This window comes from Xenopus tropicalis, chromosome 1 (genome assembly GCF_000004195.4).
Source record: "Xenopus tropicalis strain Nigerian chromosome 1, UCB_Xtro_10.0, whole genome shotgun sequence".
In the NCBI taxonomy this organism is placed as follows: Eukaryota; Metazoa; Chordata; class Amphibia; order Anura; family Pipidae; genus Xenopus; species Xenopus tropicalis.
Genome location: NC_030677.2, coordinates 131,197,012 through 131,224,425, shown reverse-complemented (window position 1 = coordinate 131,224,425; position 27,414 = coordinate 131,197,012). Strand labels below are relative to the sequence as shown.

General features: G+C 36.9%; 1 protein-coding gene across 1 annotated transcript in view; it reads right to left on the bottom strand.

Moving 5' to 3' along the window:
• rorb (RAR related orphan receptor B) overlaps nucleotides 1-26,712 on the bottom strand; it is a 138,441-nt gene extending 111,729 nt beyond the window's left edge. Inside the window, exon 1 of the mRNA XM_002940031.5 lies at nucleotides 26,290-26,712. Coding sequence (XP_002940077.1) covers nucleotides 26,290-26,296 — 7 coding nt within the window. The 5' untranslated portion in view covers nucleotides 26,297-26,712. The remainder of the gene's footprint in view (nucleotides 1-26,289) is intronic.
• Between the last annotated feature and the right edge of the window lie 702 nt (nucleotides 26,713-27,414).

Below are 27,414 nucleotides of genomic sequence, written 5' to 3'. Positions count from 1 at the left end.
CTGTACAATAATATAGGGTATCTTGTTTAAAGAAACCACCGTTCTATACAAAATGCTTACTAGTATTTCCAGTCTCCTTGTAGATGCCATTTTCTGTGATCCAACATATTTATAGTCAGTAAGTGATTTTCCCAGTGGAAAGTAAAACAAATCCCTATTTCAATAAGAGTAAGTTCCCGGTCAAAAGACTAGGCTTCGGGGCCAAAGTCACAAAGATCCGGTGATAGCAGTCTGTAAATTATCCCTTATCATTTGTAGCATGACATGGCTTTGCTGAAATAAATTCTTTCTGCTGAGTACAGAACACAGCAAGTGCAATGGAAGGATCTAATTACTGTCCCTTTCCATCTGTATTCTAGAATCAACTGTTTGGGGTAGGGAAAAAAATGAGTTGTGTAAGTTTGTCTGATGTTTAAAAGGCAAAAGATATGCCAAGACTGCATTAGAAGCCATTTTTTTGATGTTATAACTAGACTGTTTATTAATAATCATGTGTGCCCCTTGGCTGTTACATAATGGATTGTAGCACTACGTACAGTGATTGCTCAGGCATGGATTAAAGCATCCTTGCTTCACATTTCTTTTTTTTTTTCTTCAGTTTTTTAAAATATATGGTTCTTTTAGCGCTCTAGTAGAGATTGATCCTACAGGGGGTCCTCTGAGTATCACTGACACTTCAGCTCTGATCCTTTTCTATAGTATATTTCTCAGCAAGGGTTTCAAGACCAAATTATTACTTGTAAGGCTTTTATTTTCCCTTTTATCAGCCTTTCAAGTTTCCGGGATTACCAGAGTTAGGAGTGTGACACCTCCTGGGCATTACAGAATACAGGAAGGCTGGGACCATCAGAAAAAAATGAATGTTGTCTTACTTCTTCCCTCCAGCTGTTGTTGAACTACAATATTCTCAACACCGTTAGAAACACCCTCTTTTTGCTGGGGCTCTGTACAAATGCTTTGACAACACCAAGCATCAACAGATATTCTGTCGATAGCATTGCATGCTGTGAGCTGAAACTTAGTGAGAAGAGAGCCAGCTGGGGGGCCACATATTGGATAACATTGCCATGAATGTAACATTATTTAATTTTTTTTTCCTACAGTGTAATTACGATGCAATGTACAGTTTTTGCCATGGAGCCTACCTAAGTATCTCAGACCAATGGCCTTTTTTCTAGTTAAAACTAGCTCTGGCCAGCCCTGTGACTGTAACAAACTGAAAGATTAAACCTTTTTTAGATGATCATACTTATTTCAGTATGTGAATGAAGGTTTGCCATTTGCCTAGAGGATTTGGAATTTTCCACAAGTATTCAAAAAGGATCAATGCATCAGTAGGAATCATTTAAAGCAATCTAAGGGATACTCTCTTAATCACTTATTATAAATATTGTTAGGTATAATAAAAGAAAATGTAAGAAACCATTTACAGAAAAAAAAATCAAAATATTATAAAAGCTTAAGAGAACAATTTGATATAACATTTTACCTTCTCTTATTAGGAGTGTTTGGGTCATTTTGGATTTTGCAATGTTCTCCAAATATATGTTGGTGGGTTTGCAATAGGCATACCCTGAATCCAGTATTTGATTTGTTAGTCCCTGCATCCTAGGAGTTTTTAAAGGTTCCCAATTATGTGCCACACTCCCACCCCATAACTTAAGATGCAAGCAGGCAGTAAGGACAGGGCTGCGCCTGCCGGAGATGGCATTCAAGAGTATCTTTGATATTTTTATTATCAAAAGTATTTTTATTTTTAAACAGCCCTGCCCCTTTTGTGGGCCTGCATTCACCACCACTCCCTAATTTGCGACTGAATAATATGTAGGGACCCATAGGGTTAAGCTCCCTATGGTGTTATCCCTTATCTTTATGTTATCTGTGTTGTAATAGGGCAGAGCCCTCTACACTCAGATTACTGTTATTAGGCTGCCCTCTATAGGTTTAGCCCAGGTTGACCACTCCCCTTGTGCAGACTATATAGTGTCTGGCACAAGGAAGTGCCTTCCTCTTTGGCTGCTGTTCTCTCAGGCTGCATGTCATCGGGCCTGAGACACACGGTCTCAGTAAAGAGAACTGCCAGTTTTGTAAGTCGGGGACAGGGCCCCGTGAATGAGAACTAGCCAGCACAGACAGTTTGTATTATAGCACCCTCTAGAAGTGGTGAGCATAGTTAGCTTATTTAGCAAGGGCAGTTTAATAGCCCCAACCAGGAGTTGTAAAAGGGTTTAGTCCACCCCGGCTCTGTAGTCGTTCTTTAGGGACCGGTTTTATTAGACGCCAGGTACCAGTGTTAGGAGCTCTCCCCTGGACCACAGTCGGCCGGAACACTCCCTTCTGAAAGGTCTATATCTCAGGTGTCAACTAATCCTCTGTGCATCCTCCAAGTGGGGTATTCTGTGCCTAAAGTGTTACATCTGCTGTACTCCATTGACCAATTCTTATACTGCTGTGTCTGTGAGTATACCCTGCTGCACTATAACGTTGTGCCTTTGTCCAATAAATTGTACCATAGTTATTAAGAAAGAATCCTCTGGCGTCCATTATTCTCTATTTGCACTACACATCTCAGCTAGTTGTAGTTCAACTACACCCTCAGCTCCATCTAATTCTCCCATATAGCGGAGGCTCACCCCTTTGTATTAAGTGTCGCAATGTAACCCATGCTCACATTATCACTACTAGCCTGGGTTTGATAAATTGGGTCAGAAAAGCGTTACATTTATGGCGCCCAACGTGGGGCTCGAAGGGTTAAATTCATTTTGAAATTTTCGGAGCCATTACCTGAGGGGCTGAGTAAAAGTGTGTGTGTTGCTTTAAAATTTGCTGACAGGCACTGCCGGACGCGTTAGGTAAAAGGCGCCTGCAGTCCTGCTCGTAAAAGCACAGTACTAATTGGCCGTGGGTTCGGGCTTGAGGATTCCCCCCGTAAAATCCCATTGGTCGGCGGAGTTGTCAATCACCGCCCCTAAATTTTGGCGCTCTTTCCTACGAAATCCCGCGAGAGGCGGGTTGTTTGTGAGACTTTGGCGGCCATTTCACGAGATCGTGACCTCACGGCGGCCATCTTGTGACTCTCACTTGAATAGGAAAGACGCATGGTACAAGAGCTCCAGCCTGTTAGAGTGTACAGCGGCTGCGTACGCTTAAAAGCTCTGGTATCGCTACCTCATCTCGGTTGCCCTGCTTATCTCTGCGGCTGCAGAGAGTACAACACGGGACCGAGGCTTTATACCTTCCGGAACCAGGAACCGCGGCTGCGACCTGGGGCCCAGAGAAGGACTTAGGATTGTGAGTACCCCACGGCTGTGGGACCACTACCTTTAACCGGATAACCCGGCAGTTACCATATTTCCCCTGGGCGTAACCCAGCATACGCGGCTGCGTTCTGGGCCGGATACATTGTGGGACACGCTACTCCTATACTGCGGCTGCAGATAGAGTATTTTACAGAGATACCCTTAGTATTCCGGACATTGATCCCAGGGGCCGGTTGAGAGCCGCCATAGCGGTTTGGGAACAATTACAGAAGGGATCCGATTGTCACTGCTGCGGCTGCGGGGTGATTTATTTTATGGAAAATCCCTCTCATAACCTTAAGATGGCTGCCGTTACTGATATCACTGAATCAGTGAAAATAAAACAGGAAGCCACAGACAGCGCAATCTCTACGCAATGTCCTAATCCCCAGCATAGGTATGTGTGGCTGGGCACTTTTGGCCAAAAGAGTGGGGAAGAAGGGGAGACCTGGTTAGTACCATACAGTGGCTGCTGTAATGAGGAATTCGAGCAGGCCCTGGGAGATGTGCAAGCTAGATGCCCTGGCTGCAATAACACTTGCTGGGTTGGGCCTACAGTGAGGATAGAGTCCCCATCACCATGTAAGGAGGGCGCCTCACCAGTTGAAAGCCTGCCACCTCCACCTACTACACCAACCCCCAGTGCAGGCCCGGTTAGACCTGCCACCCCACCAATAGCGGAATCTTCCGGGGATGCCCTGTTGTCACCTACCAGCAGTGACGATGAGCAAGGAGCACCCCCTTCAGTGGCCAAATCAGAAGCCATTTGGCCTTACAACAGAGCCAAAAAGGACACTGAGCTATCCCAGAAAATGGAACGGTTAAGTTTTTGCACCGGCAGAGGGAGGGCACGATCTTTAACCCCAGAGAGGGATAGTGCTGCTTCATCCTCAGGGTCTAGGATACCAGCTGAATACCCTGGACATCGCCGCCGTGCTAAGCCAGATTGGCCTAATATGGTATTTGGGGGCACTGCTGAGACTGTCCCCCAGAGAGAAGAGAGACCTGCACCTCTAAGGCCACCTCAGAGTAGGCCAGAAGGTGCCATTGTTTTGCCAAATACTCCACCACCTCACTACACCTTCAGCAAAGAAGAAACATGCTGGGTGGCTCCAGGCCGTGCAGACCCTGAAAAGTATAGGGCTGTGTCACGGGTCCAGAGACTGATCAATAATAAAGTGTATGAACTTTGGCAGTTCTACATGCCTTACGCCCCAGAGTGGGTTTATGATGAGGTGGAGAAGCACTTAGATGAGTGGCTGTATGGTGAGATCTCCAGACGTGAGAAGATTGGATTTGGGGGACTGCTTGCCAAGACCCCAGAGAAACGACATCAGGATGTTGACTATCTGGCTAACATTGCCCGGGAGTGGTGGTTTGGTCGCACAATACTGAAACACAGAGTGAGATCCTGTGGAAAGTATGAAAAGGATAAGAACTTTGCATTGCTCTCGGACCTCCCCAGTGGAGGCAAGATAGATAAGCCCCATCCTGCATATTATGTCTCCTACGAGGTGACAAAGGCAAAGTTCGACAGGAACATGCATTGAAAACCCCATGCCGGCTTGGATACCCTTCACCAGATGGGATTTTCCCCCGGGTGGGAGGTGGGTAGCGTTCCCTAGCTGTTAAAGGGCTTACCCACCATATTTGGGCACTTCTAAAGAGACTGCCAGTTATGCCGCCATAGAGGTGACCCTTCATCTTCTCTAGTTATCCACAGTGGTGGATTTATGTTCTTTAAAGTTTGGGACTCTCCAAATTCCTCAGGAGAGACTGTAAAGTTTTGTTTAAGTTGGGTGATCAAGAAAAGACTGCTGCGCCCCATCCCACTACAACTTCTATGTTCATCTACCTCACCGAGAGTAGGACCCCTTGCCTGATCCACACCACGAAGTGCATGTCGAGACATCCATGAACACTGGGTTTGGGTGGAAGGCCTGGACTTAATAAAGTTGATGGGTGGGAGTGTGCAACAGTTTAAATTGTGCCTAATAACAAATTCTTTACAGCCAAGCATGTGCCTGGGGACCCCTGAGTGAAGGCAGGATCGTCCTCATGTGTAAGTGTATCTGTTATATCCCTGTTGCAGGTTACAGGTGGTATATCAAGGATATTTAAGTGTGTACCTGAGCACCACTGTTTAGGGGCAGGAAGGTGACTCAAGATTTCTAAGTATTTTGCCTGTTTTACCTCTGTTGCAGAGCCAGAAGGTATCTCAAGGATCTATATAAGTAAGTGCCTGAGTGATCCATAGTGACACTCATGTATTGTAAATGGTTTACAGAAACGTAACTAGTAACGAAACAGTTAAAATTTTCTGTGCCTTAAAATTTTCATTTACAGCTATCCAGTGTACCGGATACTCCTCAGGAGAGGGTATCAGAAACGGATGTAAGGATACTGTATTTTTGCACTAAATCAATGCACTACTGTTTTTGCTTGAAAAGTGTACTTAATGTTATTTGCCATTGCCGGGTCGGAATGGATTCTTCCCCCGGGTGAATGTAGGGACCCATAGGGTTAAGCTCCCTATGGTGTTATCCCTTATCTTTATGTTATCTGTGTTGTAATAGGGCAGAGCCCTCTACACTCAGATTACTGTTATTAGGCTGCCCTCTATAGGTTTAGCCCAGGTTGACCACTCCCCTTGTGCAGACTATATAGTGTCTGGCACAAGGAAGTGCCTTCCTCTTTGGCTGCTGTTCTCTCAGGCTGCATGTCATCGGGCCTGAGACACACGGTCTCAGTAAAGAGAACTGCCAGTTTTGTAAGTCGGGGACAGGGCCCCGTGAATGAGAACTAGCCAGCACAGACAGTTTGTATTATAGCACCCTCTAGAAGTGGTGAGCATAGTTAGCTTATTTAGCAAGGGCAGTTTAATAGCCCCAACCAGGAGTTGTAAAAGGGTTTAGTCCACCCCGGCTCTGTAGTCGTTCTTTAGGGACCGGTTTTATTAGACGCCAGGTACCAGTGTTAGGAGCTCTCCCCTGGACCACAGTCGGCCGGAACACTCCCTTCTGAAAGGTCTATATCTCAGGTGTCAACTAATCCTCTGTGCATCCTCCAAGTGGGGTATTCTGTGCCTAAAGTGTTACATCTGCTGTACTCCATTGACCAATTCTTATACTGCTGTGTCTGTGAGTATACCCTGCTGCACTATAACGTTGTGCCTTTGTCCAATAAATTGTACCATAGTTATTAAGAAAGAATCCTCTGGCGTCCATTATTCTCTATTTGCACTACACATCTCAGCTAGTTGTAGTTCAACTACACCCTCAGCTCCATCTAATTCTCCCATATAGCGGAGGCTCACCCCTTTGTATTAAGTGTCGCAATGTAACCCATGCTCACATTATCACTACTAGCCTGGGTTTGATAAATTGGGTCAGAAAAGCGTTACAAATATATAAGTTAGGTGAAAGATAGTGAGTAGGGGGACCACCTACATGCTTCTTTCCATGCACTTCTCATGAATACAGTGCTGGTTAATGCAGACATTGTATACAAGGGGGCTGCTGTACGTAGCAACAATTCAGCTAAATTAGAAGGAAAAGTGCAAAAATATGGCTTATTGCGCCCATTTTTTCTACATTTTACCCTGAATTCCAGTCTGTAAATGACCTCTTTTATCTCTCATTAAGGGTAAACTCTCTCTCTCATTAAGGTAGTAATGTAATAATAGGTGCTATCATTCTTTGCCTATAACAACTAATCAGCAAGTAGCATTTTCTTGGTCACCTTTTTAAAAGTAAAAAAAAAATACTCTTATCAGTTTCTATGCACCTGGGAAAACTTGGTATTTTCTTGTTACATAAAGTATAGGGTAAGTGTGAAATTTTGTGATTTGGATGCATTAGTGGGTACAACGCAACTCGTTAACACCTACTAAGAAAGATACTTTTAGGGGGGCATTCACTAATCCTCAGTTTTTTTGGTTCATGTTTTTTTACACCAAAACTCGATTTTTTCATGGGGGAAAAAACGTGATTTTTTATTATGTGATAAAATTGTGATACATCCAAATGTAAAAATACGCCAGCAAAAACATGTAGAGATCATGAAGTCAATGGCAGATGTCCCTTGTTTTTGTTTCTGATTTTTTTTAAATTCCCCCTGCTAAGATGTTGGAGCATGTTATACAACTTGATTTAACAATTCAAATTAAAAATTGCGATTCATTATTAGGTAACATAAATAAATATATTTAACTATATATTTATTTTGCCAAATTTGACCTTTGCTTGGCATAAACACTGCAAAAATACCTATTGAAAAAATGAGTACATTATTTTGATTTATGAAATATTCTTTTCTGCTGTTGCCTTTATTGTGGTGAAAAAAACAGCCCAAATTGTGTGTATAAAACTCAGCCGTCCAAAATGTGACTTCCATTTAGTGCAGTCTGAAATCCACGCCTCTGCATTTTAATTCATCTGCGTGTTCTGACTAATTTTATAACATGGATAGCAGCATTATTCTGTAGTTTGATCTATGTTATCATATTATGGCATCAAATTATGATGCATTTTCTATAAATGGATACTGTAAAAGCAGATGATTAAAGGGATATGCTGACAAGTTATTTTGTTTAATATCAAGTGATCATGATCATCATTTAATGTTGTTTTCACTGTGGCTTTAATTACAATATCCATTCAGCAGAAGTCCCTTTGGGCCTATTTATCTCATGACTGAGCAACTGTGACAAAATTAACATTTTACAGTATTTATATAAACCCTTTGGTCTCTCCATGAATCAGACTGTGCCCAATGTGATTTTTGTTTTTACAGCACAACAGCTTCAGAATCCTTTCCTCATTTATCCCTCTGTGGTGTTTTTTTCCCTTTTACTTTCCATGCCAAGGGATACTGAAAAACAGACCCTCACTTAGCGTATATAGTGGAAACATTTTTCACAATTTTATTATGCCCATGAAGTATAATTTTCAGCAATTGGTATTAAGCCTTCTCTATTTGACTCCCTGAATCAGCATTTTTCAGAGAGAATTTTAGAAACTGTTATGAAGAATCAGCCCCTAAGCATCAATACTGAGCAAACCTCTGCCTTTTCCATGTCCGCCTCTTTCGAAACCTACAATAGTGTTATGGCTAAATTAGGTCCCTAGAGGGAAAGAAGCGCAAAACAAGGAACTCTACTTCTTTGTTCAGATCAAAATAAAAAGCGATAAGGATGGAAAGGTACATTGCATGAACGACTATAGAGAAGCTAAAGAGTATTCATCCTCAACCATTTATTGATAAAAATATATAGCAAAATACTTGCTTATCTTTCCTACTAATATACATAAAGATATTAACAGTTAAAAATAGCAGTTAAAAAGAAATACTGTTTCAGAAAAAAGTAAAAGAATGCATTAGAGAAAGATTCTCTACCTTATCTTTTAGTCATGTAAACAGTAATATAAAAAGCTTATATTTCTCAGGTACTGCTCTAAGAAGCTGCCTTCTAAACATTGCTTTTAAGCCACATACCAGACAAAGTCCTTTACAACAAACTGTAGTGTCCTTATGTTCAGACTAGACCTGTGCACATCTTTGTGATACACCTGGGGAAGAATTTGTATAAGGGAGGGAAGCCTGGGTATTTTATTTTGGGCTTATTGAAGGGCTGTATAATATGGCTACAGAGTCATGTAAAGAATATTAAGAAGTTATGGATCTTTAAGGGAAGAATTTACAATAATATACAGTTTTAAAGGCTGTAGGTCACAAAAATTGTTTTATACGTACATAGTAAGGCCATTGCTTTGCATAGTGTAAATATATTTCTAGACACAGCAACAAACAAAAGGAACAACTGACTTTTTCTTCTGCAATACCTCCACACCCTCACATCAGGCTGCGTGAGTACAGGCAGGAGGGAGACTGTTGGGGGGGGGGGGGGGGGACTCAGGTCCTTTTAAACATTTTACATTAGGTACAATAGTGTAGATTACAGATTTTTTTTTTTACCTATTGTAAGTGAATTTCCTGTAAACTGATTTAAATAAGGTGCAAATATCATATAGTGAATGGTTATGTAATAGTTTGTTGTGTAACCATTTGTTGTTTTGCTGTGTCACATACTAAGACGTTTTAGCAGTGTAGTGGCATCAGGAGCAATCAAGTCTAACTCTACAGAAAGGATTCTGCAGACTTCCTATTCAAGAGATTCATATGTCACCCTCACCATATAGGCAATGATTCACCTTTAGGAATCAGTAGTGTACCTTACAGTCTTTGCAATCTGAGATATATGTACATCATTATGCAATACTAGTGAAAGGCCGAGTCTTGTCATATATCAACCAGTTTCGAAATATATCATTATGTACACACTAAAGTTATCAAAATAGCAAATGAGTCTCACTGGGTCAAGAGAAACACCATATTATGGTTCTCAAACCATGAAAGGCAATTTGACATTGACAAGTAATGACGTAGGGAGCCCATGGAAGTTGAGGGTGGGCAAAGAATATGGCAGAGCTGATAGTTATCCTGAAACTAAAGCCTCTTGTTTTCTTGTTTTTGAAAAGAGAAAACAGTATACTTACAAAATGCATTAAAACTAAAAAATGATTGATAACTTTATACAAGCCAATTAATCTTCCACTGTTTTAACTACGGATTTTCATACTTTAATATAGATTATATGCCATAAGGTAAACAGAAATGCTAAAAGGATGTTGTCCCCAAAAATAAACTTTATATTGTATGTCTGCCTAAAAAAAAGTCAGAGTACTGGTGAAAAAAAGCTTTTTTAGGTTTATTTAACAGCATTCTTTTATTGAATACAGCTTATATTTGCAAATAATTTCCATGTTACTACTGACTCTTAGTAACATCAGCCTCAGAGAATAAAAAACATAAGCAGACCAAATGTAATGTTTAAACATTGCTTGTGCAAACAAAAATGCCACAGCCTTATTTATGACTTTTTTATGAAAAATCAATTCAGACTAGAGTATAAATAGACTTTATTATAGTGTCCCTTTAGTGTCCCTTTAATCATCTATATAGAATTTTATTTGTACTTACTTGTGATAAAGTAGCACAATGGGGATGTTATGATATTATTATCTCTGGCAACACAATCACTTTAAAATTCAATTTACCGAGTCCCTGGTGAAATCAGCAGTGACAACTATTTCTGTATCAGTATTGATAACTACATTTCAGGTGATAGCATTGCCACTGATAACAACTCTGCAAGTAGCACCACTAGCCTTGACGAATACTTCTCTTTCATTACTGATAACTACTTTCCAGATGATAATATCAACACACTTCTCAAGTGATTACATCAGATGTTACAGATACTACTCAAGAGATATTATAATCTGTGAGTAAAGTTTTCACTGTTATTAATCCACAGAAGGTCATTAGAATGTGCAGAAAGACAGAAAGCCACTAGAGACAATTTAAGTTATAAAATCTAAACAGCACCAAGCATATCAAATATGATGGTATAAACCAACCTTGAAATTATTGGGGTTATGTTAAAACATTTGTTTGCTGTCAAAATTATTCATAATTATCCTGTGGGTTTTTTTTTTAATATGCATTATACAATTGTTTGTATATTACTTGCCTAAATAAATGTCCTGTATTATTACTTGTGTAAAATGGTAGTTACTCTAAGGGGCTGATTTACTTACCCACGAACGGGTCGAAATGAGTCCGATTGCGTTTTTTTCGTAATGATCGGTATTTTGCGATTTTTTCGTATTTTTTGCGATTTTTTCGGCTTCTTTACGAATTTTTCGTTACCAATACGTTTTTTGCGTAAAAACGCGAGTTTTTCGTAGCCATTACGAAAGTTGCGTGAAATCTGGCGATTTTTCGTAGCGTTAAAACTTGCGCAAAAAGTTGAGCTTTTTTCGTAGCGTTAAAACTTACGCGAAACTTTGCACCTTTTAAGTTTTAACGCTACGAAAAATGCGCAACTTTTCGCATAAGTTTTAACGCTATGAAAAAAGCGCAACTTTTTACGCAACTTTCGTAATGGCTACGAAAAACTCACGTTTTTACGCAAAAATCGTATTGGTAACGAAAAATTCGTAAAGAAGCCGAAAAAATCGCAACAAATACGAAAAAGTCGCAAAATGTTCGTTTTCAAGTCGGAACTTTTCCAATTCGGGTCGGATTCGTGGGTTAGTAAATCAGCCCCTAAGGGTAATTTCACATGAAAATGACTTGTGTTTTGTGTATATTTTATGCTATGCTACTAATTGATAAAAAACAAAATATTGAGCAATTAAGCATCATACTGCTTAAAAATTGAGTTCTCAATAGACGGAAGGCCACAAGTCAGCACTGAAAAAATCAGGGAAATTCTACAAAAATCTGCAAATTCTACATCTATTAAAAGGTAATTTTCCCAAAGTCATGTTCTCCTTCAATGTATTGCTATACATTGAAGGAGAACATGACTTTGGGAAAATAACCTTTTAATAGATGTAGAATTTGCATTGATCCACATGCTGTTTTTAAAGTTAATACGGGAATAACCAAGTCAATAACCAAGTCAATAAAACAATATTTATACAAAAACAGTTTGTAAAAAAAATAAGCAGATTGCATCTCCTGAAATTATTCTGAAGGCATTAAGGGCCATATTATCATAAAGTAGGGGCTTTGTACTTAGTAACTGATTCTCCAGTTTGGCAGACTCCATTTAACAGTTTTGTAACAGGAAAACCTAAGCAATTGATCTGTTACAGGTCTATAAGACTCCTTTATGAGGTGTAGGATACAAAGTACAAAAATAGGCATAAACCATATTTGCAGCTCTGTCTTTGCACCCTGGACACAAGACAACCTATGACAACATTAGGCAGCACTGTATTTCTGAGGGGTGGATAGAGGAGCCATGCAGGCAGCATCCCTATGGCAAGTGGCAAATATTGTGCGGTCCTGCATTGAACAGTGCTGTGCTCTTCATCTTGAGCCAACTTTTTAAAAAACTGGATAAAAAAAAGGTTTCAATGCCACCATAAGACAGGGATTATACCACACCGGACAATGATAAAGTGATGCCAATAAAGGAACTACATTGAAAACTGCCATAAAAATCCTGAGCATGTTGAATTTTGCCCAATATTTTGAGAAACAATGCCATGCTTGGCCACAACAGATTAATAGCTGGTAGATAATTGGAATTCTAGATATAATATAATACCCAAAGCTGGAATATTAACAATCCATCCTATAATACATGTGATTTTTATGTAAATAATAGTATACCTTATCCACACTGAGGAAATTTGTAAATAATGCATCTGGGCACATAGAGCACCACTGAGTTTGAACAATGGCATAGCTGTTTTTTTGTGTGCCAGAGTTTACCGTATAGCCCATTTTACATTAAATCAACATTCTTGAAAATGTGCCATGGGAGGTAAGCTGAACATAAATGGGGTCTACAGAGAGGAGTGGATTTCAGTTCAGTCTAAATTATATCAATGCCAATTATGAAGTGATTTGCAAATATTAGGTTAAGTTCCTATTTAAACAACAAGCAACAAATCACGGCTGATGCAGATTAAGTTACTTAGTTTTCAATGTTACCATCCATAATTATTACTTATAATAATTATTATCACATTCATAAATGAAATAAACATTATGGACCCCAGATGAACTAAACATCTTACATTACTATTAGTACAGGCCAATTAAAATAAAAGATATAAAGAAATATTGTTTTTGTTTAAATATACTGGACACATGCAATAATCTGTACACATTATATAAAGGTTGCCCAGCATATACTGTATATGAATAAGAATTTATGTGTATATGTGACTATATCTGTATAAGAATAAATGTGTGTGTGTATTTAGGCTTATCATATGAATCCAATTGGAGCCATATTAGCCAAATATGAAGTTGAAACATGAAGTCAGATTTTTGTACCTGCTTGTAAGGTTTTGGCCTGCTATTTTCTGCTATAAATCTTTTAATGTATCACCTAATTCGGTAATTCGAAGTCAGTTTTGGCACTAGGAAAAAAGCTGGGGTTTTGGAAAGTTTGGTACACTTAACACCTACTTTTTTATGGACAATTTGACTCCTTTCCTTTCAACTACACTGGAAATGGATTAGTATTTTTAGCAAATGAATTATCATAATATCCCATTCCCCCGCCATATTTATAGCTTCCATTCCATTTAACTGGCACAGTTAGGGAATAAATCCAGTGAACTGGAAGATGTTCTTTCTGGGACAGGTCTCCCTGGGATAGTATAATGTAACACAGAATGTATTAATTATTTTTTCTTAGATTTCAACAACCTGGGCTTGTTTGATTCTGTTGGGGGAATGAAATGAAGGTTGCTAATAGAAAGATATATGTTCAAAGAAAACCAGTGTTACCTTTCTGCAAACTATTTTGCCTTTGCGCCTATTAAAGTTTAGCAAACCGTACAGACTCATCTCAATGAGCAGTGTAATAAAATCTCTATCTGAAAAAGTTGCTATTTTTGCACCTAAAAACTCCACCTTCAAGCAGTTATGTGCTGTGCGCAGTTAAGCCTTGCAATGTAATGACCGTCTTAGATTGCGAAATGTAAATTTTGTACTCATTTTCACCGTTTTGTCTACATTAAATGAGACCTTACAAACTTTATTTAACCATCTGGCACACATGACCCCACCCATTATCTTTCCATCAAATACTTATAATAAAGCACCTTAAACTTTTGTCTTTTAAAGCTCAGCTTACCCTTGAGATGTAGTTCTGTAACTTCTTGGATGCTAAACATTGCCTAAGCATGATACACAGCTTTCATAGGTACCTATATCTTAGAAGAAAAATGGCTAAAATAAAAGAGTTTATTTTAAGTGTTGCATCTTGTTGCTTCTGTATAATTTACTGCTAAACAGGCAGCTCAGTTGATGGGTTTGGCTTTCCAAGCATCCACAATATGATTTAGTCATAAAGTGTTTTGCTCTAGTGTTGCTGGCTGGTGCTTCATTTCAACTCAGTAAGCACTGTTCCCTAATAGGTTGGCTGTATAAATATTACAAAGTATTTCTGAACCACATGATCTTTATTAAGAAATTGTAGGTGATATATATTGGAGGTCCGACCTTTGCATGAAATTATCACCATCCCACCTTCTTTCCTTTGAAGCTGTTGCTTGGATATTGTCCATTAACAGATATTCACGTTTTGAAAAATGACTGCAGTTCATTAGTGAGAAAAATAACTGATATCACACTCAGCCTACTCTACAGTAGTGCTAGTAGTGGTAATGTGTGAAAAAGAAATTCTAAAATGACCATTATAATGTATATTTTAGATATTATATTAAATATATTAAAAAGCAAACTGGTGTATAGGAATATGTATATGGTATTAAAAAGAACTGCTATAAAAAACACATTTTATATTGAAAAAGAAAAAAAATATGTAGCCTTAAATCCTTTTCCTTTCTTACACAATTCAGCATGTTTTTAAAAACAGGCAGAGGAACAGCACACATGATTTCAATAATGGAATACCTGTAGATAAGTAAGCTTTAGCAGAAATATGTGTGAATAATACAACATGATTTATCATATAGATAACACATGTTAGCAGTAGAATTACCTAAACATGAGGTAATGAAAAAACAGCTGCACTGAACATGCCAAGGTGCAAAATAATATTTGAGGTCACTAAATGCTGCACTCGGAAGTTAGAGCTAAATTTAACCACTTCCCTCTCCAGAATTTTGTATCATTTTTTTTTAAGCAAGACCACTTTACTGAGTATACAAAGATCCTTTCTATTACATTCTACTATTATTCTACTATTGCTCCGATGGACTTGAAATAAGCAAGTGTTAACCCAGGCATGCCTATTTAAACCCTTTTTATTAAGTTCAGATAACAGTGCTAAATTAGGTATATTGTACACAATTGCAATGAGCAGCATCTCTCAGTTTAATTTGTAATGTTAAATCGACATGAATTTAATTTCAGGCAGCAGAAGTAAAACCCCTACTCATTGTGGAAAAAAAATAAGAATTACCAAAAAAACATTGGGGTAGCTTGCCAAGATAAGGTAAGATGTTAAATACACAATAAGACTATAATTATTATTACCATGCCAAATAATAACTGTTACCATGCTATGATCATAAAAACAACCCCAGCCAAACATGTATGGTAATGTAGCAGCAGAGAACCCTCTACAAGTATTACTATGTAGACAGTACTTATCACAAAGTAGTAAACACTTTAATGATATCAGTAATATAATATAATTTCCATAGTGTAGGCCAATGGAAATGCTTTCCCCCTTTACGGATCAAAGGATGCACAAACTGGGTCAAGCAAGCAAAATAAAAAAAAAATTATAAGGGTTTCCAAATATTGTATATGCTATATTTATACAAAAATTAGATATGGCTGTGTCCTGATGGACATTTTGTATGCTGTTGCAATTCATAAAAAAAGTGATGGCTGCAGGCACACAACTGAGAGTCCACTTGAAAACTCACTAGAACACCATACACTCAGCAACTCATGGCTGTGTCTAGGAAAATGCTAGCATCAACTACTAGCTGTGCAGTTATGAAACTAAAGCATTCTGTAACATCGGTTCACACCCGTAGCCACTTTAGCACTATATTTAATTCTGGAAATTTAGCCTTCACCTGACTGCCATAATCAAATAGAGCTATATCTGATCCTGTAGTTGCCAGTGGCATTTTACCTTCAGGTAAAAATTTGGGCATGATAAGGGAAAGACTGAAATCATGCAAGCCAACTACAGTGCAGTTGCATACAGGCAGGATGGAAATTTTGCAGAGTAAGATGATTTCAAGTGCAGTTCTACTTAAGTGTCAAGGTTGCAGTGGTAGAACAAAAATGTTGTTGGTACTAAGCAATGTCTAAAAAAGTAAACCAAAATATTGACTATATAATGAATAATAAAATTGCATGAACCAGTATGCATAGAGTACAAACATTTTGTGCTGCTGTACTTAAGAATATAAAGGGCATGGCAGGCAGCAAACTTGTTAATTGCACATTAACAAATCTCAGTTATGAGTGCAGGGTTCACTGTTCCTCTCAGTAGGCTGATGTTTTAATGGCAGCCATTATACGACTTCAAATAATACTTATGCTGCATGAGGGATATAAATTTAAGAGGATTAACGGGAGGATCGGAGATCTCATGTAGTCACCACTTTGCCACAATTAGCTGCGGCACTTTAGCACATATCTATGCAGCTGCACGTTTATTAACCACTTTTCTAAAAGCTGTGATATCACTTGTCTATGGTTAAGTCAAAAGGCTTTGTTTGAAAACTATTTTTAAACTGAGACAGTTTACATATGCATGTGTGGAATTAAATACGCTGTAAAATTCAGAGCAAAGTAAATATGGCAATATATTTCATGCAACTGTTCTAAAGGGTTTCATTTACTTGTTTTTTATATTTATTGTATTATATTTTCCTAATGAAAGAACTTAACTCACTTGTGTATGAGGGTAACTGCAATATTATATGAATATAATAAATATAAAAGCATGTGCTAACGAGTTAGAGTACATCAAGCTGAAATACTGAAAGCATACCGAGTCAATAGAAGTGATTCCCTCCCTTCTCAAAGCTTACACAGGAGCTAAATTACTTTCATCCCCAGGGTCCCAATATATTTGTGATTGCTAATATTAAGTGTTCATAAACCCTCTGAGAGGAATATTGATTACTGATTGATCTAAAGGCGTTACAACTGGGTTGTAAGAAAACAACATTATTATTGAATGTTTCTTAATTGTTTTTCATTAACTAATCACAAACTGTATGGAATAATAACCAGTTTTGTATTATAGCACATCTTTCTTTAATTTCTCTAGAAATATAATTCCATTCTGAGACTCCTTGAATGTGTTTTGTGCAAACAAAGAGTACAAAATGTTACTGGTAAAGCTCAAATATTAGTTTACAATAGGGGCCCTGTATATTTTAGTCATTTGTGAGAGTAATACAGCTGAAATCTTTAAACTTTTGGATGTTATCTCATATATCGCATATTTATTATGTAAGCTTTTACACAGTTTGATACATTGCAGAAGTCATATGCTCACAAATAGTGTTTCACACTGTCCCAGTCATATGTAATCACAGACACAAAAATATGCAACAAGATATCCTCAGGCATATATGCTGTGTATAAACAAAGCTAACACTAGCACTTTCCTTAAGCACAGGAATTTGTATAAATAAATGTAGGGCTACAGAACTGTGGGACAAAAAGCAATTATTTTGTCAGGGGGTCCATAATGCTTTATATACAGAAGGTGATATTATCAGGTATAAAACAGTACTAAAGGCAGAAGAATTTCACACTAGTGACAAACATACTTGATGAACCAGCTTAGTCAATTACCAGTTTGGTCTTATAGTTTAATGTATCTGCCAGTCATGTATCCTTTCCCTGGCCCCTGTCTGATCCACTGAATGTGGAAATAGTTGTGACTACTTATTTGTAACAACTATTTTGTTGGGCCAAATGAAGGCCCTTAAGTGAAGGCTATTTCTATAATTTGTCTTTCTGCTATAGATTTGGGTTCTATCAATTGTATTTGATGCTTATATGGATTATTACAAGGCAGTGTCTCAGGTACAGGGAAGCTCCTAGTTTTGATACATCAATTATGCACCAGAGTTATTTCTTTTTTTATATACAATGGTGGGGTAAGAAGTTACTCTCATTTTAGGGCACCTGGCACTATAAATTCTGAAATTCCAAAAGAAAAAAGTTTTGATAAATATATATACTGTATATTCACATATGGTATTAAAATTATTTGTGTTTAATGACTGTGCTTTTCCACCTCTAATAACTCTAAGAAAAGAATTAAGTTTAAGGACAATGAGCTGAGTAGAGCTGAATGGTCAGGGGGTTGGACAATGTCTGATTCAAGTTTGTTCATTGTGGGTCACTGAATGAAAGCATAAGAATCAGAGGTTCATAGGAAGGCTATAGCAAAGCTCTGCTCAGTTTTGGATAGTCACCATTGAGATGCCGTGCAATAAAACATCCTTGGTATCCTTATTAATGTACACAGCATGTGGCAAATGCTCAAATGGAAAGTTTAAAGGAAAACACTGAAATGTTATACATATAAAGAATCATGCTCTATGAGCTTGAAGTTGATTTACGATTGTCACTATACATATATACATATATATGGGTTTGATTTTTTTGATGCTAGGTTTGCCTTCTTTTCTGGAAAAAAATACTGCCCTTTCATTATTCTTTTAATTTCTTTCCTATAAATAACATTGGCAGCAAGCATACTTTTTACCATCCAAGCCGGTAAAACACCAACCAGGTGGCATCCCTATTTCCGACATGATTTTTCATTTGTGCTGTGTTTTCATGCTAAATATTGTTAAACAAAAGTAATATTTAAATGTCACTATTTATCTTTTAAAAATAAAATCATAAGTCATAAGACAGCTCCAGTAGAAGTCGCAAATGTTTTGTAAATCCAACATGTGTTGCGTCTTAGCACAGTTTTACCAAGAATGCACTTAGCTACGTGTAGGGCAATCCTAATGTCCACTGAAATCACAACCAGTGTTTGCAAAATTACTCAACATGTTTTTGCTATTTACACATTGCCATTGGCTGTGATGATTGGGAACAGTGAAAGCACATTGTCTTGAAAGCCTTAGCAATGGCCTCTAGCAAAATCAATCATCATTTTCTATTTCAATTGTTTTTTTTTAGGTATTAACCCTTTCCTGCATAGACTGAGCAACATGTAAAGTTTAATAATGTTGTCAGTATTGCTTTGTCTTTATTAAACCTAACTATAATGGTGGGTATTTGTTTCCATAGGATGTGAAGTTTAAGGTTCCGCATTGTCTTAAGGGATGAATATGAGGGATGAATATGATATGTGTCCCTACAGCATCTGCAAAAACAATATATAATGAAATTAACTGAATTATTTTGTCTATGTGCTGTATGGTTTCAAAACTTTATTTGAAATATCATAGATGTATTTTGCTTTGCAAATGCAAAGACTACCTCCAGTGCTACACAGAAGCTATTTTATATACAGTTTTAAAGTTTATAAAGCAAAACATACTATTTTTATATGGTTATTTTGCATTTAAATCTATACGAAGCCCCTTTTGTTTCTTAGTGTTACTGGCTCTTTAAATTTGAAAATCCCATTCAGTCATTTTCTAAAGCATTTCTAGCTGGAGGAAGGATTGTAACAATCCCCTTGCCCAGACACAGCAACAAGGCAGCAGCTGAAATTTCATTCACGTCTCACTGGGCTAAAAAGAGAGGACAATAACAATGGTAAAACAATCTGGGTGTTGGGAGGAGAAGTTATGACAAAGTATGACTTTCGAGTGACAGTAAAATGACATTAATTCCCTTTTCACACACATATATATGTATTCTAAAAGCAGAAAATAATCATCTGATTAGTGTTCGGTAAGCATATCATGTTTGCTATGTTTCCACAACACAGTCCACATTTGGTTTAGTTGTAGTTGTGTACTATTTTCCTTCAGCATTGTGTATAAATACCCCATCTAATGCAGAGCTTTTCAACTAAGCGAAAGAGCTGTTTTACGTCTATGGCTGATAAACTGCACCAATGCAGTTACCTGCAGCAACCAATCAGATCTTTGCTTTCTTTTTAGAAACTGGTACTAGACTGGATTAAATAAGTACCTATGTGAGTAAACCAGCCACATCTTTTATAATATTAAAGCATTTTAGACTAGCAAGTTCTTCAAAATGATATATATATATATGTATAGAGAATGCAGTACAGGCCAGCACTCACAGGACTTTTAAAATGGAACATCAAAAGAATAAAGAGGTTTTACAAAAAATCTTGAAGCATGGTTCTTTATTTATCCGACGTTTCAGTTCCAACCTGGAACTTTCATCAGGGAAAAAATATGTATATATATATATATATATATGCCCCAAGTTCATTTGTATGCCAATACAAATGCAAGTAGCATCAACTAGCACCACCTACCATTATACCCCTCTTTTTTTAGAATAGTGTGTTATTAACAGTGAGCATCTAGAGATACAATCTATTTTTTTTAACTATTAAATCACATATTTTAATAAATTAACCTATTATTTGATGTTAACATGGTGTATGCATGAGAAATGACCATGGTCTATTTTGTCAACACAAGGGGTCAAGTATGTTTGCTTACATGATATGCCACTGTTTTTCCAAATAATCGTTGCAAGTTTATTAAATTTTCTTCTAAATAATGTTTACAATCCAATTCCCTAAGTAACTCTCATTTAGTTATGCCTCATGCAAGAGTGGAAAATGCATCTGTTCATTTTCTTTTGCATAATGCCACTATTATTTTCATAATTTTCAGCGTAACACTGATGCATTCCTTTAAAATATTTAAATTCAATTAAAATCTTCAAGCAAGATGTTACTCATTTATAGTTTTTGTTAAGCGGGCCCCTATTAGTAAACAAACGACTCCCATTAGGAGAGATAAAACACGATTGTATGTATGTCTAGACAGAATACTCCTCTGCTGATGTGGAAATATTAGTCTTACGCGTACTTATCAGAACGAAGCTGTCACACAGTCATGGTCCGATCACCATGGCCTTCGTTTAAGCCATTGTCTTCCCATCATGTTGTCCTCCACTGAATTCAGTGTAACTCTTCTTTTGTTTCTTATTTACACAACTGTTTTATTTTGCTTCATTTGTCCGAAATGCCGTTATAACACCTGTGGTTTCTCTTAGTACAAAATGAATGGAAGGGGTCATGGGTGGAAAGGGCAGCATATGGGCCACAAAAGGGGAGAGTTAACACAGCCTATAATAATGTGTACTGGTAAAGCTCATTCCTATTCATCAGATGATTAGTTCAATCAATATTTATTCCTGTGTGCTTCCTTTGTCTTTAGCTACAAAGCAGACATCCTTCAGTTTTAGAGCACAAGGCTTGTCTAGGGCAAATTCTCTGCTTTATTTGAAAGGAACAAATTGATTTATTTGGCAGAGGAATACACTTTCATTTCATGCTCATCAGTTGAAGTTGAAGTGTTCATCAACAAAAGGTACCAATGTCTCTACATCTAAGGACATCAGGCCTCTCAAATGTTTTTGGATTATTTACCCTGTAGTTTTGTAGAACAAAATAAAGTAAAAAAAATACAGAAAAGGAACAATACAAAGGCATAAATATACCTTATATGCTCTATGTGGTTTGCACATAACATTTGAACTAACTACCTTTTTATAAAAATGGAACAAAACAAAATGTTAATTATCTTTTCAAAACATAATTTGACATCTAAATTATAACCAACATTTTGATACAGCTGCCTGTTTTACTTTATACATTATATCTACCTGTTACTAACTGTAACTGTAAATTCCCTTAAACTCAAAATATACATATACTATATATACACAGTACAGTACAGTAAATTAATAAACATATTATGTAACTTGCTTCATAAATATATTTATGTATGTTATATATATATATAGATATACATATATATATATATATATATATATATTTATTCACACATACTTACACAATTATATATATATATATATATATATATATATATATATATATATATACATACACATGTTTCTTATAAAAACTGAAAGCTTCCACTATGTGTAACTACTTATTATTGCTCTTAGCACTTTTTATTTGTTATAGCATCTATAACTAATGTTAGCTCTGTTAGCCTGATTTTCTAAAATTATTGCGTATACAAACTTCACATCATTTAAGTGGAATTACTGCTTAACAGTAGACTAAATGGTAGTAATCATTCTATAAGTGATAATTACATAATTATAACATATTAATATTCATCACCATTATTATGAAATCACTTAACACCGGTGATCAGACAATCTCCGCTCTGTTTGTTTTTCGTGGCACATATGTATAGAGGAAAGTTACACATACACACATACATACACGATCACACACACACACACATACATAAATATTTTTTTTTTTGCATACAGAAAAATATGATTTAAAATATCAGAAATATGACCCCTATTTTATTAACAATAATAGCAAAAGTATACGGCCCTTTTCTATTCTCGCCTAAAAACTTATTAATACCCGTAGTAAGGGATTCAGGGGCTGGTAGAGGCTTTTCTAAAATGTGAAATGCATGTTAAATAATGAAAGGGATTATATGTATCATAATTATTAGCATGCCTGTTAATTTAAGACACATTATAGGTCACTTTATTTCATTATTTATTTCATTTCAGGTGCATTAGTCAGATATAGGATATATGCGTTAGGGCAGATATAAATGTGTGTGTATGTATATGTGTGCGTGTATATATATGTATATATATAAGCATACACATACAACTTCAGGGCAGTATTATATGCGGAGCGTTCTTTCCCCATCACTTGTGATATCAAAGGATTTTAAACTGATAATGCTACTATTGTGTAGAGTCAGCATTTTTTGTCTGCTACAATTGCATTTTATAGAACTATTAATTGCATATTAGTATGTCTGGTATTTTTCTGATGGCAATGTAATAGTGAACATAAGATATTAGTTAAAATGCAAGTATACATGTACCCCTACAGTGACATTTTGAGAATAACTAACTTTTGTTCTTGCTAAGTGCCATAAACAAATTTATATCTCTCAACTTCAGTATTTCAGTATTTACAAGGCAGGCAATACGAGATGAGTTAGGGTTTCCTTATTTATTTTATTTTGTAGCTGTTCAGTATTCACTACAGCATTGTTAAAAGAGTGCAGTTTACAGAGACCCTTTTCATTTCACGGAATCAAAAGTCAAAACGATTTCTACATGCCATATATGATACACAACATGATTCAGGAAAATTGAAAATAATGTACTTTTAGATTTAACTTAATGTTTTAGAGCAAACTATTCATAAATATATAGCTACATAACATTATTCTTCACCTATGCCATATTTGTATGCCAATATTTTTATATATAATGGGTAGCTATGTATGTCTGACACAGGCCTCAGCCATGATTGTCCATATGCAACAATAAGAGTACTATGTATACACTTATATTTAACATATTTAAGAGTGCTAAAATGTGACACTGTAATGCATACAGACAGGGCAGACCACACTTATGCATAGTTTCATATTTCTTTACAAGAAAATATTAGATTAAAACATGACAGGCACACACTGCTTGAAGTACCATGTCTTGTGCAACTAGCAAATAATGGGACAACAGAAGTGGAAAAACTGTTACTGATCATTCTATGCAAAGCAACAAGTTATCCTACTTTGCTATTCTAAAGTAATGGGGATACTATTGCGGCATGCTTCTCTGAACCAATTCCTCACTTAAAGAGTCAATGCTAATTCATTATGTACATAGTTCCATAATTCCTTGATAACTATGCAATAACTTTTGTACCCACATAATTAAAGCACTGTCTAAATAAGACAAATCGTAATACTTAGGTATGTATACCAGACAATAATGGGCATTTAATAATGAGCATCTGAGTAGATGCTCATCAAATGTGACAAATGGTAAAATGAGTATGGATTGATTTGCACTTTATTAGCTTTTATATTGACTTGCCTCCAAGTTAGCAGTAAGTGAAAGGCACCAGAGAGACTTGAATAGCCTCTAAAAATTGCTGTGTTGATGTCAATGTTATCAATGAGGGGGAATATTACAGAGGTATGAAGGTTGGTGTTTTTTCTAGACAAGGTGGCAATCCTAGAACCAGATAAATGTGCATTCTGTGAGAGTTACATTTCCTCTGAATGTACCTATTAGTGCACCATACATCCTTCTCCCTTACCATTGCTATTCAAGAGTTTTGACATGATCCCTTAGCTTTGATGCCAAAGGAACTGTCATGATTGATGTTGGGCAAAATAGAGTTCAAGGAACAATAACAAGCAGTATCATGTTTTACCTTATTCAGTATTTGTAAGTCCACTGGCTATGAAAAAAAAACTTGATGCTGGCTCTTTATCAAAATGTGGATTCAAAGTTCAAAGTGTGTAATTCAATTTACTTGATTGTGCAAAGCAGAGCGAATGACAGAGTTTGTATGGAACAACAAAACAAACAAGAGAGTCTCATATAAGAAGAATTTGTCTTCAAAGTTTAGACTTTAATTGCAATTAAAAAAAAAAATCACAAATTTACTAAATGGTTATCAAACTATTAAGAGGGAAAGTGACACATGTATACATGTAAGTGTATGCATATAAAATCAAAGAGTTTTATGGATTTTCCATTACCAACCTTACTTCAAATAATTCATCTTATATAGTAGCTCAAAGCATCCTAGCTACCCAATCGACTAGGTAATACCATGCAAACACATGTTCCCTCGCATACATGGCTACTGCATTTCAACTTCATCTTAAAGACATGGTTAAACTTGACCTTTTTTGCTGTACCTGCCTCAAGCTATATGCTATATGTTTGTTTCAATATGCTGCACTTTTCCTTAGCCAAGCAACCAAGATATAATTATCACGCATTTTAAACATTGTTTTGGGTTTTTTTCCCATAATTGCTTCAAAGTCCCTTCTAACTATGCACCCTCAGACTAATTTGTATGCATTATTCCAGACGTAAGTGCAACATCAGCATCTTTTGCTGCTATTGCCATCGTGCTGGAGGAGACATAAAGAAAGCTGTTAAGTCTTCCAGGTACTTTTTAATTGTGAGGTGCAGGGAGAAAAGTGACCTATCGCTGTGCTTACGTTTGTCTCTGTATATTAAATTAAGTAACCAACAGAAGGTATATTGCTAGGAGTAAATAGTACAAAATTAAACTCGCCATGATGGATGAGCCCCAGGGACTTTTTACAGTATTTATGCTGCTCACATTCATTTACAAGTATCTATTTAGAGTGCTTAGCAGGTGCCTTTACATCACAGCGCAAGTACATACTGAGGTCACCCTGTATACCAACCATCTACTGCATAATATAAAACCTCAAAATTAACAAGTTCAAAAAAGTTATACTTGCTTTAAATTATACTACCAAAAATATTTTATGTACACATTCTATGCTAGCTCAGATTAATAATGCAATCATACATCTTTACTTCATCTATTGAAATATATCTGACTTGCAACCCCCCATGTACCAAACCAATGACCAAAGCATTATCTAGCCTTTAATGGATGCTCAGACTATAGGCAAGTTATAAAGTGCAATAATTGCCAAAAGCAAAACAAGCAATCCTGGATAAGTACTCTATCTTCCTCGATTTGTATTTTAATTGGAATGAGATTTATCCCCCATGCATCTTCAACATGGGCAATCTACTGCCCCCCATCTTTGCACAAACACACACCGCTCCAATGGACATGTCTTAGCTTGGAGAGATCATGCTGGCAGTGACCTGGAAGAAGTGCCTGCTTCAATTGGGATGCACAGGCAAAGACACGGAGTGCTGTAGCACATATACTGCACTAAACTATAGGCAAGCGAAAACTACAACCTAACAGCAGCATGACAGGGATGTGCACTGTTTGCACAAGCTTCTTCACTCCCACTAGCTTTCAGTGAGTTTCTGGACACTTTTGCCAAACAAGTACATGCCAAATTTTCACTGACAGCTGATCTTTTCTCACAAGCATAGCACAATAGGTTTACAGAATAAAGGTCTTAACTGCATTTACTTTGTCACCTCTTACCAAATGCAATCTTTTAAATCTCAGCCTTTTTGCACTTATATATTAGTGTTCTCTTAGAAACCAATCACCCAATGTGACTAGAGCCTGGATAGGTTACAGTTGAATCCTCTTTTCTTAAACACGCTGGCAAAGCCTTAACAGACAGATAGAGGACATTGTAGAACTCACAGTAAAACTAGTGGTGCTGTTAATGAGCAACTGTCCTTTAATGAGTGAAACTCTGTATACTAGAGACTTGACATCCTAGCCGGCATCAACACCTCCCCCTCTGCCCCTTACCTCGCATGATGGTAGTGAGGAGAACACTTCTTTCTAAGCGCAATAAAGAAGATCCCAGCCTGATGAGTTAGCAGACAAATCCCCTCATAGAGATGGAGAGCAGCACATCAAGTGAGAAAACCATCCCTTCCCTTGTTTGCAGCCTCTCTCTCTCGTTTCACTGTATGCCTGAGCTTATTTGCTCTACACAGCTTTCTTCTTCTTGCTCTTCTGTGACACTGCTTCAGATTTCTTTCTGATCACTTGCACAGATGAGGAGGGGGCTGGATTATGCAATGGGAAGCAAGCGAGCTGCCACAACAAGCTAACCAGAGGGGGAAAAAAAAAATAAAGAAAATGAAGGGAAGAAAGGGAGGCTGTGTGAAGGGCAGAGCATGTGGGTTTTCACATGACATCTGTGTATGTTAACCGTAGGTGCAATAACCACTAAAAAGTTGTGGGGATGATAGCCTTGCTAGCACAGTATGCAAATGGCATTTGTTATGTGAGCAAGCTCCACCTCTGGTACATCTGCAGGCTTTTGCGTCTCAATTCCTGCTTTCTCCTGACAGGAAATATTATAACTGTATATTGATTACAGGCACTGGGTAATTTAGGATGAGGTCCATTATTTTCAGTTTTCTCTGAAGGAGATATATGTTATGCTTTGTTAAAAGTAAAGCTTTTGCTGCAAGTTTTTTAAAGCACCATTCATTTAAATAAAGTTGACTGAGTGGCCAAAAACAAAAAAATGTTTCATTTAGAATAAGTTCACCTGTGTAGAATTTTAAGGATATGTTAAAATAATGTCCTAAGCTGAAACACATGTAAAATAAAAAAAATGTTGTAGAATAGTACATGAACTATACAATGTGTACACACAAACAACATATAAACTCTTTCCTTACTATCTTTATCTCTCACTCTTATATATAAATAAATATATATATATAAATATATATATAAACAGTGGTCTTACTTTTAGGAAACAACTTAATTTTCTTTATACCTGAGAGGCTGGTACACATTTTGGAAATGGCAGATACCCAGAATTCAGTGCAGCCATCTCCTTAGTGCCCCCATTTTTCATTTCAATATAACCAGACTAATAAAAGACATGAGTACACTGTAACTTTGAGATATATA